The 16,390-nt window shown below is 34.3% G+C and overlaps 1 protein-coding gene and 1 pseudogene across 1 annotated transcript; both read left to right on the plus strand.

Annotated features, from left to right (window-relative positions):
• Positions 1 to 5,406: 5,406 nt before the first annotated feature.
• Positions 5,407 to 6,407, plus strand: LOC150052701 (olfactory receptor 5T1-like; annotated as a pseudogene).
• An 8,606-nt stretch (positions 6,408 to 15,013) lies between these two features.
• On the plus strand, positions 15,014 to 15,985 carry LOC150052702 (olfactory receptor 5T3-like). Its single transcript, XM_090348787.1, has one exon. It carries the CDS (start codon positions 15,017 to 15,019, stop codon positions 15,983 to 15,985), a length of 969 nt encoding a protein of 322 aa, XP_090204913.1. The 5' UTR covers positions 15,014 to 15,016.
• Positions 15,986 to 16,390: the final 405 nt, after the last annotated feature.

A 16,390-nucleotide genomic window follows, 5' to 3' on the forward strand; every position in this document is an offset into this window, starting at 1 on the left:
TCACACTTGGTGCAACACTTATTTATGGTGCCTTCATAAAGGCTGGGGAACTTTAGGAGCATGAGCTTGAACATGAGCCTGAGCTAGAGATATAGTTGGAGTTGGGCCTTGGTTTGCCCCTGTGCTTTCTCTGCTGAGTCCACAACCCTGGGCAATGAATATGCTTTCCCAGCTTGGGTCACAAACCCCAAGAGCCAATCTGATCCTGTTGACCAATTGTATTTTCTGACAGTAAATAAGATGGTTATTGGAAATGTGTTACATCTTGTGCTATGTCTTATCAATGTGTTTACATCTCTTGTCTTCTATTTACTACAAAAAAATAGTATTAGCTTGTTTCTCTTGATTTTTGTCAGAGTAGTATTTCATAATTTATCATATCTTAGTAATTGGTATTACATAAGCATTTTAACTTAGGTTATGTTTTGATAGTATTTTCTCATGAATGCGCATTAAAGATTTTTACAAATTACCAACTATTATTCTCAGGAAGAAGAAATTGTGTTAAAGAAAATTCAACTCTCAACTCTATGCCATACAAATTATTAGGATCAAAGCCAGATCTATGCCTCTATATTGGGAAGATTTTCCACAGAGGGGAAAATGTTCCTATATGTAATGACTTTTCTTATGAGTTAATTACTCTAGTGTCTTTAACTTGCTTACTTAGGAAATAAAATGCATCTGCATACTTTTTCCATCTTAGAAACCAACCTGTAGATATTTTTCCTTGAAGAATCTCCTTTAGATTTTAAAAAGAGATCAAGATTTTGATATAAAAACAAATCCAAATGAATAATGCTCACAGGATTCCATAATTGAATGAGAGGTTCGTTTTCATAGGTAAGATGGAAGATTTTCATTACTTAAAAATAGGTTAGAGTCTCTCATCTTGATCCTGAGATTGAATGCTTAAGACTTTATCAGAGAAAGTTCTGGCTAGTAAAAAATTGTAATATGTATTTTTGAAAATAACACAGATTTGAGTAACCTTAGCTAAAAAGAATAAGGATGAATTATGTCCCTATTATGGTCATTAAAACTATGAAGTATAAAATTTCTCTATTATCATTGATGAGTTAAATGTCTGAAGAGGAGAACAAAGGTAAGTATACAATATTTAGATGGTGAGAAAAATAACTCAACCAAACACAGCACATGTTTTACACTGATTAGATAGATGGATAGATAAATCTTAGCATATTTAATTATACAAAAGAATTTCATTGTAATATTACTTTAAATTGTATACTCAAAGAAACCATAATAAGACAAAACAAGTACTAGGAAATTGCAAGAGGACAACATAAAATGTTATGTTAATAAAGGATAAAATATATATTTTAATTTACTTAAATGAATTATATTTTGTAGCTGGAAGCAGAAAAGTAAACAATCACATATAGATTTGGTGTACCTTAGTCAAATTAATCTCTGTTTCTACTCTTTCTTATCATCATGTCCCCCTACAAAATCTTTTCACAGACATGCTTATTTTATTTTCCTACATGAGTATAAATACCTCAAACATATTTGCCTCATTTAATCTTTTCTTTTTCTTCCCCCAATCCACAGGTTTCCATGATAGAACAGGTTTTGTTTCTCATTCCTGTCACTCAGGTTTAAAGGTTGAGGATCTGCGTAAAAATAAGAATCAATAAATGGAATTACATCAAACTGAAAAAATTGTACATGATCAAGGAAACAATTCCATGATCCATTATTCCCAAACTGAAATTTACTCTAGTAGGATATAGATTTAAGTAACTGACTGAGTAGTTAATTATGACATTCCTAGAAAAAGAAACCATGGTCTCTTAAAAATCAGTTTTGAAAAGCAAATGAAATATAGAAGCATATGGTCTTTTTCTAAGGGTAAATATTTTCAGAGCGGTGACAGGTCACAATATCAGCAATGTGGTTGTGTAGACCTTGAAGTTAGGGCAGAAGCAACTGGACATGAAATGATAACAAACTACGCAACTGATAAATTGTGCCTAGCTGAGCCTTCCATTTTCATATCCAGAGAAGTACACTGGGTTACTGAGCATGCAGATTCTTCTGTAAGATTGTGTACACTACATTTGTCATTCTCCTTACCCTTGCATATGACTGAACTGCTACTCTTATGGTTTTCTGTTACTTTACTATTTCAATCATCAGACCCCAGGAACAAATATTATCCTAGCTTCCCAGACTGATCATGTTTCATTATGCAACATTATAATTTTTTGTTTTTCCAACCATTATTACTTTTTTAAAAATCAATTACAGGGTGGGGCGTGGTGGCTCATGCCTACCATCTTAGCTATTCAGGAGGCTGAGATCTGGGGACTGTGATTCAAAGCCAGCTTGGGCACTAAAGTACTGAAATGCTTTTCTCCAATTAACCACCAGAAAACCCCGCAAGGGGTAGGATGGTAGATTTGAGCTGAAGAGCTCAGGGACAACGCCTAGGCCCAAAGTTCAAGCCCCACAACCAACAAAAAACAAACAAAAAATAAAGAAAAATCAACTACATTATGATTAATGGATACTTTCTTAAAATATTAGTTATAAGAATACCTCCTTAGAAAGTTACCTTGGTTAAAGTAGTTGAAATTTCTTCTTTTTGTCTATTATTGCTCCATTTCCCATGATGAAATAGATAAATGCTCTAACGAGACATATTTTGAAATATCTCTTCATTTGAAAACTGCTTTTTATTGTACATAAAGAAAAGGGATAATCTAGTGGCCCTAGATAGTTGTTGGACCAGAGCATGCGGATTTCAGTGAACATTTTATTTTCTGTCATAAAGAGTTCAATGGAAGATTCATTTGTAAAACTTTCATTGTCAGAACAGTCACTAGTCAGTTGAGTCCCTGGTTGAATTTGAAAGGATATTATTTAATATGCAGTTATTAAACACATGTTAAATATTACAATCATAATACTACATATTACATCAATATGTATTCACCAAGAACTTAAAGGAAGAAATATTTCCTTTTGGTTTAGAGAATATTAACTCCTTGATGCTTTTATTAAACCTTAGTTTATAAAACTATATATATTTTGTTATATGGGCAAAAGATAAAGGCCATATATCATGTTTTTCTCCCATTCACATGTGATTAAAACTTCAAATGGTCTAACAGGATGTACATGAAAATTTTGAACTGTCTAACCAGAAAATATAACTAATTTTTAAGCATAGAGTTGATTAGTTCTGAATCTTTAATATAAAAATTTAGATCCCAAAAAGAATTCACATCAGAAAAGTAGAGGTTAGAGTCTTCATTTCTGTGAAATGTTTCCTGTGTATATCAGTTAAATATAGCTTGATGGTTTCATGGTTTTCTTTATTAAGATACCTATTAATATATTTTTCAAAGTTTTGTTGCTATTTTTCTTCTTTTCATTGTGTAACTTCTTACTCTTCTTAATTTCCATTTGTTCCTTATTTCTATGCTGAATTCTTTTGTAGGTATTTGTTCTTTTTATGTGCATGTGTGTGTGTGTGTGTGAGTGTTTGAGACAAAAAATTAAATGGAGCTACTTTATTCTTACATCAACATAATATATGAATTCATACTCACATTAATTATTTTCTAGAAAATTTAAATTCCATTATATTGTCACAACAGTTTAAGTACATAATATATTCACATAAGGGATCTGTGTGTTTCTTATGAATATGGTATATGCTTCCAGATATAAGCAGAAATCAGGATCTAATATATTTCTACTTTATTCAGGAATTTAAAGAGCAGACTTTTTATGCTTTTCTGTAGTCACATTTTAAATAATATGTTTATGTATTGAAATATTCTTTCAAGTGGATTAATCAAGATACATCCAGGATAATATAAGCAAATAGTTTTCTTGTCTTGCTAACATTAGTTACATAAACTTCGGCAGGGAGGGTCTTCCCAATGAAGGAGTGTGTTGCCTTACCACCAAACAATAGCATGTTTCAATACTTGGTGTGTCAAAGAATTTAGACTGAGCACAGTACATCCCAGTTTTTATTCTGTTTAAAAACTCTTTATTCAAAATATCTGGTGGAAAACTAAAGTTGTGTTGGTAAGACATCTACATTGGACCTATACCTTCTTTTACATTAACTTGTATAGTTGAGTTACTTACTTTCTGTTGTGCAGGCTCCAGGTATTCACTCATTGTTACAAAAATGAGAAGATTTATAACAATAGCTCAAAAGTAAAATACTGTTTGATTGTAAATGGTGTGCTCATTATTTTTGCAGTTGGTTCATAATGAGTTTTATTTCCTACCTTAAGTTAGACATGTCCCATAGTTACTTAGATAGACCCTTGTGAAAAATGTATGAGAAATGATTGTTTTATTTTTGATACAGGTGTGACTCAAGCTAAGTTCATGGTCATTGCTAGCAAAATAAGCAGGGAAAGGATAAAAAATTTACACAGCTGCTAAATTTAATTTAACAAACAAATATGGGAAAACAAGTAAGTATTCACTGAGGTTAAGTAACTGTTTGATAGATTTTTTTGAGAAAAGGAAAAAAAATCATAATTTTGTCAGCACAATGCATTTATTTCAATAATTGTATATCATATTCCCTGTAGTGTAAATAAAAAGCACTAAGAGAAGACAAAATAATTTTGGTTAAAATCTCATGAATGGAAGTCATCTTACTTTCTAGGCATCTGGAAAAACAAAATTAAATCATTTTGTAAAAATTTTCTGACATTTCTATTTGACATGGTATTAACAGTCAATTTGATTTCTTTCATTTCAACAATTGTAAATATGAAGCATGGGATGATATATAATATATAGCAAATATGCAACTACTATTAAGTTGAATGCTGCTGGATCATGCCTGTAATCCTAACTACTCAGGAGACAGATGTTTGCCACAAAACTAGACAGATAAATTTTGGAGCATGTTATTTGTAACCATCAAAAAGCTGGAATTGGAGACATAGCCTAATTAGTGGGCTAAGAGTAACAATAGTGTATAAAAAAAGCCAAATGGGCATCTGAAACCCAGAGTTCATGGCCCAGTCCCAGCACACATAAAAAGCATTTGGAGAGATCTATGCTTTCATTGTGATATTTAGATTTTAATATTCCTATCTTTTTCATCTTTAAGATGAAATGAATTGTTATGTAAAATCAGAGTCAGAGTATTTAAGAGAAACTATACTGAAATAGTATCCATGAATATTTATGACATGCTTTTTAACATAGTAAATGAAGTCTTTCTGTATTATATTGAGTCCTGATTTTCCTTCTATAGCAAAATGCGTCTACTTGCCACAAACTGATTTCTGTCACCTCCTAACTCAGTACTGCTGAAGGAATCATTATAACTGTCTAAGAAAAATAGCTGGGTAGACTATCTCAGCACAGGAAGTAACCTATCAGAACCCATAAATGATGGCCAACATAGAAAGACTTGAATGCAATTTGGATGTACACGAAGTTGTCAGGATAAATGTGACTGAAGTCACGATGTTTATACTGATGGGCTTCACAGATGATTTTGACCTGCAAGTTATCTTATTTTTACTCTTTCTTGCAATCTATCTTTTTACTCTAATAGGAAATTTGGGCCTGGTTGCATTAGTCATTGGAGATTCCCATCTCCACAAGCCCATGTACTATTTTCTGTGTGTACTGTCATTTTTAGATGCCTGTTATTCTACCGTAGTGACCCCCAAAATGTTGGTGAATTTCTTAGCAGAAGATAAATCGATTTCATTTATTGGGTGTGCAACGCAGATGCTCCTGTTTGTTACTTTGGGGAGTACAGAATCTTTGCTGTTGGCTGCAATGGCTTATGATCGCTATGTAGCCATCTACGACCCTCTCCTCTACTCAGCACGCATGTCACCCAGAGTCTACGTGTCCCTCATCGTGGCCTCCTATGTTGGTGGTCTTGCCCATTCCACCATACACACAACGGCTACCTTTAGCCTGTCATTCTGTGGATCCAACAAAATCAGGCATGTCTTCTGTGATATCCCTCCACTGCTCGCTATTTCTTGTTCTCACACTCAGTTAAGCCAGCTTCTCCTCTTCTACTTTGTGGGATCCATTGAGATGGTGACTATTGTGATTGTTCTGGTCTCCTATGGTTCATTCTGTTGGCCATTCTGAAGATGCGTTCAGCTGAAGGGAGGAGAAAGGTGTTCTCCACGTGTGGCTCTCACCTCACTGGGGTGACCATTTATCATGGGACCATCCTCTTCATGTACGTGAGACCGAATTCCAGCTATGACTCAAACCATGACATGATCGTGTCAATATTTTACACCATCGTGATCCCCATGCTGAATCCTATCATCTACAGTCTGAGAAACAAAGACGTGAAAGCAGCCTTTCAAAGAGTGGTGGAGAGACTTGGCTTTATGACTAAAGCACTGCATTTAGTATAAAGAACACTAAAAACCATAAAGAAGTGTTCAGTGCCTGTTGAGCAAGATGGTCTGGTTTCAGTTCATAACAATTGCAATGTCACAACATTATTGCCAGTAAAACATTGATTCATCCTGCAATGTGTAATGTTTTAAATACACAAGAAGCACATTTCTTACAGCATGACTGCTCTGCTTAAATTTTTATATGAAATATTTATTGATGAGAATAATCTCTGTGTACTTTGATTTCCACTTCTTTGATAGCTCTTTAATGAGTCAATGAATAACTTACAACTAATATCACTACACATTTCTAATTAAGTGGAGAAAACGAGTGTATAGTTTAAATATAGGATGTTCTGGTATTACAATAGATTACAAAAGATTCACAGCTATGTGAGTAATCTATTCAAGGCTACATTGCTTTTGAAATTGATATCAAGATTAAACTTAATTAGCTTAGCTATAGAGTGCTTTTAGTCCTGTAATACACAAAATAAAAATGTTTCTGAACTTTTTGACAATATTTTTTCATATATTTTTATTGTAATTAATAGAAGGGTCACATTATTCTCACCAGATAGAAGGTGCATTACTACAGATACATTGATACCCATTCTCATGTCTTGGTCCCCATTTCCCTCCCCCCATCCCCCCATATTGTTTCCTCCCTTCCCTATCCGACTTCAAATAACCAAATGGAGTAAGTTTAAAAACTATGAGAAATAATTTGAACTGAACATGAAAATACATACTGGAGAAAATGAACAATGTCCAGATTTTTAAGTCTGAATGATAATTAAGGCAAAGTTATGTAAGAAGAGGGGAAAGAAAGACATGAAAGGTAGAAAAAACAATTATGCCTTTATATATCCTGAGATTACATTATATTTTTGAGGTGCATAAGTGATTACTGAATTAGATATTACACTAGAGACAGGGTTATAAAAGACTGACATGGGATTAAAATTGTACTTAGTAAAACTGTACTGGTAACAAATTGTAACAAATTGTATCCAGAAAATTTTTTGTACCCATTTTCTTACAATATTTCTTATCTTAATAGTATGCTGTGTCTCCAAGTTTAAGCCTTTTATCTTTTGTTAATAACAAGTCTTGACCTCAGGGCCTGGGCATTGTCCCTGAGCTTTGTCTCTTAAGGATAGTACTCTTCAATTTTAAGTCACAGAATTGGTTTTTGCTTTTTTCAGTGATTGATTGGAGATAAGGATTTCACAGACTTTCTTGCCCCAGCTGGTTTTAAACCGCGATGCTCAGATCTCAGCCTCATGAGTAGCTAGGAATATAGGTGTGCTTCACCAGTGCCCTGCTTTATTTTCCTTTTTCTATATTATTGATTTTTGAGAATGACTGGAAAAAGTCTTTATGTAGTCTATATGCATAAAAACAACTAAGCACTTTTTTTTTTGTAGGTCATGTGTCTTGAACTGGGCCTGGGTGCTGTCCCTGAGCTCTTCAACTAAAGGCTACCATCCTACCCGTGAGCCTAGCCCCACTTCTGTTTTATAGAGGTTAATTAGAGATAAGAATCGCAGTTCCTTTTGTGTCCCACCTGGCTTTGAACCTTGATCCTCAGATCTCAGCTTTCTGAGTAGGGAGGGTTACAAACTCCAAGACACACACACACAAAAGAAAATGTTTAGTATCAATAGGGATTTAATTTGTTCATTCACTATTTTGATAAAGTAACATATTATGATGATTTCTATATATGTTTGAATATATTTTGTACTTTATATAAATAAAAAATTCTTTATGTAAATATAATTTCTTCTACACTTGTTACAGAAATGCTATAGGACTTGATTTTACATTAAAATTTAAGATTCATTCAGAACATTTTTGTTTATATATTACATTAAAAATTTCAGTGTCTCCTTTTGGTAGACTAAGTTTTTTCAAATTACTAGGCATCATTCATTTAATTATCATTATTTTTATTGCTATCATTGTTAAAATTATTATTAATAATTAAAATGGAGTTTGAATTCAGGAAGTAGTGCAGACTAGGCTATATTTTTACTGATTTTGTTTTTGAAAGTCAGTCTCACAGATTTTTCCAATATTTCTGGCCTTGCACCAGAATGACTTTCTGTCTGACCCTGGAGTAGCTATTATTACAGACATTAGTCATTGGCTATAAATATTTTTTAATATAATTTTTATTGTAAAGGTGACATATAGAGATGTTAGTTACATTACTTAAATAATGAGTATATAACTTTTTGAAGAGTTTCATCCTTATTTTCTCCCAGCTTTCCCCTTCTGGTTTCCTTCTCTAAACTGTTGTATAGCTGATTTTCAATATAGTGTCTAGAGAGTATCACTGCTGCACTTTTCACCCATTGTCTTACTGATTCTGTGCTCCTCTTAACCTTCCCCAAACAGATTAAACTAAAACATAACACAAAGGCACAGAAAACACAAACAGCAACAAAGAGAAAAAAACAAACTAAAACAAATAAAAACAAAACAAAATCCCAGACAGCAAAGCAACAGAAACACCTCATGTTTCCATTTCTTGGAGCTCACTGTGATAAACATCTGTCTTACTTGATCTCATGCACATAGCTATTTAGCTTTTGTGATCTGCTCCTAGGAATATCCTCCTTTGGTCTCATTGCATGAATGTTTAGATTCTTGTATAATTTGACATGTACAATTGTAATGTTTGGGGGGTTTTTTCCATCCAGTGTGTTTATCTGCAGATTTATAGGTATATTCAAGTTACCACAAATGAGAGAAGCCGTGCAACCTATTTCTTTAGGTCTGGCTTAGTTTGTGTAATATAATTTTTCCTAAAAATTTCTATTTCCCTTTGAAAGAGACAATATCATTCTTTCTCATGGAAGCATAGAATTCCATTGCATATGTGTGTGTGTACACATATATGTATGCATACATATGTATGCACATACATATATATAATATATACCACATTTTCTTGTTTCATTCATCAATTGAAGGGTATGTGGGCTTATTCCATATCTTAGCTATGATAAAAAAAATACAATAATGAGCATGATTGTGCTGGTGGATTTAGTGTAGCCTGGTTGGTGTTCATTTGAATAAATCCTCAGGATTGTGATTGCTGGGTCATAGGGCAGGTCTAAGTGTAGTCTTTTGAATATCCTCCATACTGTTTTCCAGAATGGTTGAATAATTTTACATTCCCGCCACTATTTTTATAGGTTTGATCCAATTTATCTTAATAACATGAAATAAGTTTCTCTTTCTAATCTCTTGCATTTTTGCAAAGTCCTTACAGATAAATTTCTATTAAAATTAATACATATGACAGGCCTCAAAATATTTTAGCTTTATGTTTGAAAGATCCCTCAAACTCTGATATCTATTCAATAGAATTAGAATAGAATTAGAATATGTACATTAATGCATCTCGACTGTCAATACTTCTATATCTTATTTTCATCTTCACTCTTAAAACCTAAAGCCATACAAGTCTATCTCACATACTTCATAGAACATTATGGTTAAATATCACAATCCTGAAAAAAACTTCTAAAAAAAATTCGTAGACTATATTTTCAAAGAAGAAATTGAATTTCAAAACACGAATTTTCCCCCTTAGCATGATATTAATAATTAATGTCACAGGAAGGCTATGTTTGGTAAAATCCCATTTTTCCCACAAAGGAATGCTTTCTAAAGTAAATTCCAAAGAACCTTTGCATAGGCAATTATTTTGAAACCATGCCCTTGTTTTCTTTTCTTTTGCTTTTAAATAATATCATCTAGGTAGCTTTTTTTCTTGTAACAAAGAGAATTCTCTCATTGCAAACTCCCTGTGGGCCTCAACTAGGTGAGAAATGGTATAAGAGTTCAATTGTTCAGGACTCAAAGTATTTCAAAACTGAGAAAACAGCTGGATTTCATGGATAAGAGGACATTTTCTTCACTGAAAATCTTTTGAAAGGCATAGAAACTTGAAACTAGAATGTAAGTGTGGATATTTAATTTTTTTTGCCAGTCCTAGGGCTTGAATTCAGAGTCTGAGCACCATTCTTGGGCTTTCTCAAGGAGAGTGCTGCTCTACCACCTGAGCCACAGCCCCAATTCCAGGTTTTTTCTATGTATATGGAGCCAAGGAATTGAACATGGGTCATTTTGCATTCTAGGCAAGCACTCTACCACCAGGCCAAACTCCCAGCCCCTGGATATTTAAATTTAACAGGAAATATTTTATTTAACCTAAAATGAAACTGCTTATAAAGTACACAACAAGGTCTTTCCAGTTGTGACTATTCTGTTCAGGTGAATTGTGTGTTGGTTCTGTTCAGAAATCCTTCGTGGAACTGGGCACAGGATAGGCTGAAATCAGTTGTAGTCTTTCCAATGCCAGTTAAATTGCAGCAACTTGTCAGAAAGGCATTTAAGAGCTGATTCAGATGAAGACACAAGCTGGAAACAGCCATATCACTAGCTGAGCTATAACTGAAAATGTGTAGATTAATAATAATGAGGCTTTATAAATTAATTTTCATCTTGGGTTCTCCAGAATTAAGAAACAGGACTTATCCTGGATATAATTTTCTGATTGTAAAGGGCTAGTAATAGAAGTTTGTATTTTCCTGTTTACCTATCCAAGAACTGTCTCAGATAAAGACAGTGTGCTCACCAGACTATGGGAGTTTATATCTGGGCAAAATAGGTTGGCTATACTTTCCTTGGTAATCAAGTCTTCATCTTCTGTAACTCATTCTATCTCTGAAAATCATTTTACAAGCAAGTCAAGAACTCAGACTGGTTTAATGGCATGGATGAAAGCTTTAGATGAAATCTGAGGCCTGCAGATGGCTAGTCCCTAGGTATTTTACCTCATTGTTTAGGCTTTTGTTTGTTTGTTTGTTTATTTTTCTTCATCTACTCACCAATTGTTATGTCGCACTCACATTAGAATCTTTAGGATTTCCATCTTGTTAAGCTTCTCAAGTTGATCACTGATCAGAGAGAATTGTTGGGAATGTAGAAAAGTATCTTTCTGCAAGAGCAGGAACATACTAAGAGAAGACAGCTGACAATTTTGTCTCCTTCTTCTGGAGGTCCTTACATTTAGTGTCATACTATTTGGCCTTATGTTTAGATTTTGTTCTATTGTCAATCTCTGCTAGGAGAGCCCAAAGTTTCTACTGATTATGACAAATGAGGGAAACCATTGAGCCTATGTTCCTTTGAGTCTGGCTTACTTCACTTAATATGATTTTTTTCTAAGTCTTTCCATTTGCTTACAAATGGGGCAATATCATTCTTTCTGATAGCAGCAGAGAATTCCATTGTGTATAAATACCACATCTTGTTGATCCACTCATCAACTGAGGGACATCTAGGTTGGTTCCATATCTTTGCTATGGTAAATAGCAAATGAACTTCATTGGGCTAGTTGATTTAGTCTGTCCTTGTTTCTGGACAATTGGGTAAATGCCAAGTAGTGGAATTGCTGGGTCATAGGGGAACTCTATGTTTAGTCTTTTGAGGCGCTGCCATACTGCTTTCCATAGTGGTTGAATGAGTTTGCACTCCCATCAACAATGTAGTAGTGATTCCTCCTGGCCACATCCCCTCCAGCATCTGTTGTTATTAGTTTTCCTGATCCTGGCCATTCTAACTGGAGTGAGGTGGAATCTTAGAGTTGTTTTGATTTGCATTTCTTTTATGGCCAGGGATGTTGAACATTTCTTCATGTGTCTATAGGCCATTTTTATTTCTTCTTCAGAGAAGATTCTCTTTAAGTCTTTGCCCCATCTTTTAATGGGATGGTTGTTACTTTGGAGATTAGTTTTGGAGTGATTCAATTTTTTGAGCTGTTAATATGTTTTAGATATGAGGCCTTTGTCCATTGTATGGTTAGTGAAGATCTTCTCCTATTCTGTAGGCTTCCTAATTAATTTACTAGCAATGCCTTTTGCCATACAGAAGCTCTGCAGTTTAATGCAGTTTTTTATGCCAATCACGGGCATGAGCACTGTTCTTGGACTTTCTCAAGGCTAGAGCTCTACCACTTGAGCCTCAGTACCACTTCTGGCTTCTTTCTAAGTATGTGGTACCAAGGAATTGAACCTCAGTCTTTGTGCATGCTAGGCAAGCACTCTACCACTAGGCCAAACTCCCGGCCCACAAAAATGTTTTAAACCCCTCATATATCCTTAAAATACACTTCTTTAATGGCTTTGTTGTTTTACTGGAATAAAATTGAAACAATACTATATATTAATATAGTTATGAATAAAATATACAATAACTGTATGTAGAAAGAAATTGTACTTACCACTAATTATATTTTTTTATTCTAGAATTTTCCAAGAAAGAAATGACTGCATTTGTGTGTGTGTTTTGTTCTTTTTTTTTTCTGTGATTTCTTCCGTTAAACCTAGCATATATATTAGAAAACACGGACTTTTCAGAACACATCTGAGATGTCCTAGCCCAGTGGATTTCTTTTCTAAAATAGTTTGATCTTAGTTGTTCATTCTCTTTTAGTATGTGTCCTTATTAATACAGCAAGACAATATTCATTTTCTTAATAATGTAAATCATTTATAATCACTGCATTCACAGAATATGTTAGTTTGAAGGTTTAATCATTTGCTAAACTTTAGCTTTACAATGTAGAGAATACAAAGAAATCACTGTAGAAATCACCTCACAGGGGCTGGGAGTTTGGCCTAGTGGTAGAGTGCTTGCCTAGCATGCACGAAGACCCGGGTTCGATCCTTGGTACCCCACATACATAGCAAAAAGCCAGAAGTGGTGCTGAGGCTCAAGTGGTAGAGTGCTAGCCTTGAGAAAGTCCAAGGACAGTACTCAAGCCCTGAGCTCAAGCCCAGGAATGGCAAAAAAAAAATAAAATAAAAAAAATAAAATAAAAAAAAAGAAATCACCTCACAGTAGTTGAGCAGATTTGTTAAATTACATTTGACTATCTCAGCCTTTCAACCCAGATACAGGTGAATTGCTGAGGTTTATGAACCTTCTGTTTTTACTTTTCTATTTTTTGGTATGCATTTCCTTCTCCTCGTATTCATTGATTAGGAAAAAAACAGTATCAGAAAGTATATCCAGGAATCAAATATTTGTGGGAAATATATAATTTGTCCTTTTAAAATAGTTTTTGACAAAACTAGTTCACTGTTTCAGCGATCTTGATTTTATAATAATTTTAAAACCTCCATAAAAATACCAACATACATACATGGAATCTTTTCTAATATGTGAGAACATAAATTATCCACTTACCAGAACAAAGAGTCAGAGCTTGTCTCTTTACTACATTAGGTTAAATATTTCTTTTAATGAATATATATTGTATCTTTATGTGGAAGTCTAAAACAATTCTGTAAGGAATCATGAAAATATTGTCTTGCCTCTTTTCCTCCCTGTATATTAAGGATTGCATACATTTATATAAATGTTCCAGCTTTAATATTATGACCTGGATAATGTTTGGGCTGTTGGCCTGTTTCTTTGTTGGAGCTTCTTATTTTTCTCCTTTTTGTTTTCATGTCTCTTTCTGGATATATAGAATATTAAAAACTTAAGATATTTTTAAAAAAATACCAACATTTTCAGCTGGGAATTGGGGCTAGTGATACAGTGCTTGCCTAGCATGCACAGACTCCCTATCACATACACAGAAAAAGCTGGAAGTGGTGCTGTGGCTCAAGTGGTACAGCTCAAGCCTTGAGAAAGCCCAAGGACAGCACTCAGGCCCTGAATTCAAGGCCCTGGCCTGGCAAAAAAAAAAGAAGAAGTATTAACATTTTATAAAATGTAGAGGTTAGTAATTGTAATAGAAATTTACCTGTGAGGACTTTGCGAAAATGCAACAGTTGAGAAAGAGGAACATGTTTCATGTAATTAAGTTAAAATTTGATAAACTCTAAATAAATAATAGACTCAAATTTTGCAAAGGGATTATATATACTTAAAAATAGAAATTGTAAACAAGGAATAATGAGGCATGTCTGTCTCCAAAGTGAAATCTATTCAAGTAAATAAAATTAGCCATTTGCTAAAAGAGTAGCCAAAAATGATTTTTGCTTGAAAACGCCATCTATTCAGAAAGCTAAAAAATAACAATGCAACCTACTTCCAATTTCCATGTAAGCTTTTTACAGCACATATGGATTTCACATTTAAATTTACCTGTGAGGTAAATTTGGGTTCTCTAATTTTGAGAAGCATGAAATATGAAAGCTATGTCAAGAACTGTTTAAGCAAATTGGGATTATTACCTGGGTATGTACTTTCTAATAAAATGTTTTTTATTCAAGTTAGCTTATGTGCATTTATACTGGAGAATTTTGTGCTCATGTAATACGCCAAGAATTGTCTTTCAATATTCATTGAAATATATAAAATCACATTAATTTACAACATTGTCAAAAAGGCTAAAATTAGACAACAACTGGTAACCCAAATTCTATCTTCCTTTACCTTATTAGCTAAAAATAATGTGTTTGTGTCAGTTTCTCCATTACAGCCCATCTCAGGAGCACCAAACTTAAGGTGTCTTAGACAACAAGGATTGCGATTGCATCTACTCCTACCAGAAACCTCATTTGGAAAAACAAAAGTCCAAAACTGCAATGACTAGACTGTCACCAGCCTTGGACTTAAATAAGACTGGATTAAAGAACAGGACTGAAGTCACCATGTTTATACTGATGGGCTTCACAGATGATTTTGACCTGCAGGTTGTCTTATTTTTACTCTTTCTTTCAATCTATCTCTTCACGCTGATAGGAAATCTGGGTCTGGTTGTGCTGGTCATTGCCGATGCCCGCCTCCACAACCCCATGTACTATTTCCTCAGTGTCTTGTCATTTTTAGATGCCTGTTATTCTACCGTGGTGACCCCCAAAATGTTGATCAATTTCTTAGCAGAAGATAAATCCATTTCACTTATTGGATGTGCAACCCAGATGTTTCTCTTTGTGACTTTAGGAACCACAGAATGCTTCTTGTTGGCTGCCATGGCTTATGATCGCTATGTCGCCATCTACAACCCTCTTCTGTACTCAGTGAGCATGTCACCCGGGGTCTATGTCCCTCTCATCGTTGCCTCCTATGTTGCCGGTGTTGCTGAAGGCACTATACACACAGTGGCCACTTTCAGTCTGTCTTTTTGTAGCTCCAATGAAATCAGGCATGTCTTCTGCGATATTCCCCCACTACTAGCTATTTCTTGTTCTGACACTGAAATAAACCAGCTTCTCCTCTTCTACACAGTGGGCTCTATTGAGATGTTCACTATCTTGATTGTCTTGGTCTCTTATGGTTTCATTCTGTTGGCCATTCTGAAGATGCGTTCAGCTGAAGGGAGGAGAAAGGTGTTCTCCACGTGTGGCTCTCACCTCACTGGGGTGACCATTTATTATGGGACCATCCTCTTCATTTACGTGAGACCGAATTCCAGCTATGACTCAAACCATGACATGATCGTGTCGATATTTTACACAATCGTGATCCCCATGCTGAATCCTATCATCTACAGTCTGAGAAACAAGGATGTGAAGGAGGCAATGAAAAAATTATTAAAAGAAGCTAATAATTGAAGCCTGTTTTAAGAATTGAGGAAAACTAGAAGAGAATAAAACCAGTGCTCTTCTAGATCTGTATGGTCAGAAACTAGAAAATAAACCTTCAGGAGTTTTAATTGAATGTGATCATGCAACATTGTTTTCAGTTTAAATTGTGTCTCTTTTATGCAAAATACACAATTCAAAAACACATATTAAACATTGTTGGGCACAAGTGTTATTGTTAGTAGTTGTGGGATTTCTTTTCACTTAATCTAAACACAGTTCCTGTTTTCAATCCTTTACTGTAAAGCAATGGTCCCATGGCACCACCAATGCCTCACAATGTATTAAGAGTCAGTTTCCTCTTTTTTCATGAATCAAATTTAATGTAAAAATAAAAATGGAGGTAATATGCATGTCTTGAAAATATTCTCATGT

This window comes from Megascapheus bottae, chromosome 16 (genome assembly GCF_031878675.1).
Source record: "Megascapheus bottae isolate mThoBot1 chromosome 16, mThoBot2.hap1, whole genome shotgun sequence".
NCBI lineage: Eukaryota > Metazoa > Chordata > Mammalia > Rodentia > Geomyidae > Megascapheus > Megascapheus bottae.

Excerpts from the sequence above, each read along its gene's own strand:
- LOC150052702 (XM_090348787.1), top strand. The coding sequence starts at position 15,017 with ATGACTAGACTGTCACCAGCCTTGGACTTAAATAAGACTGGATTAAAG.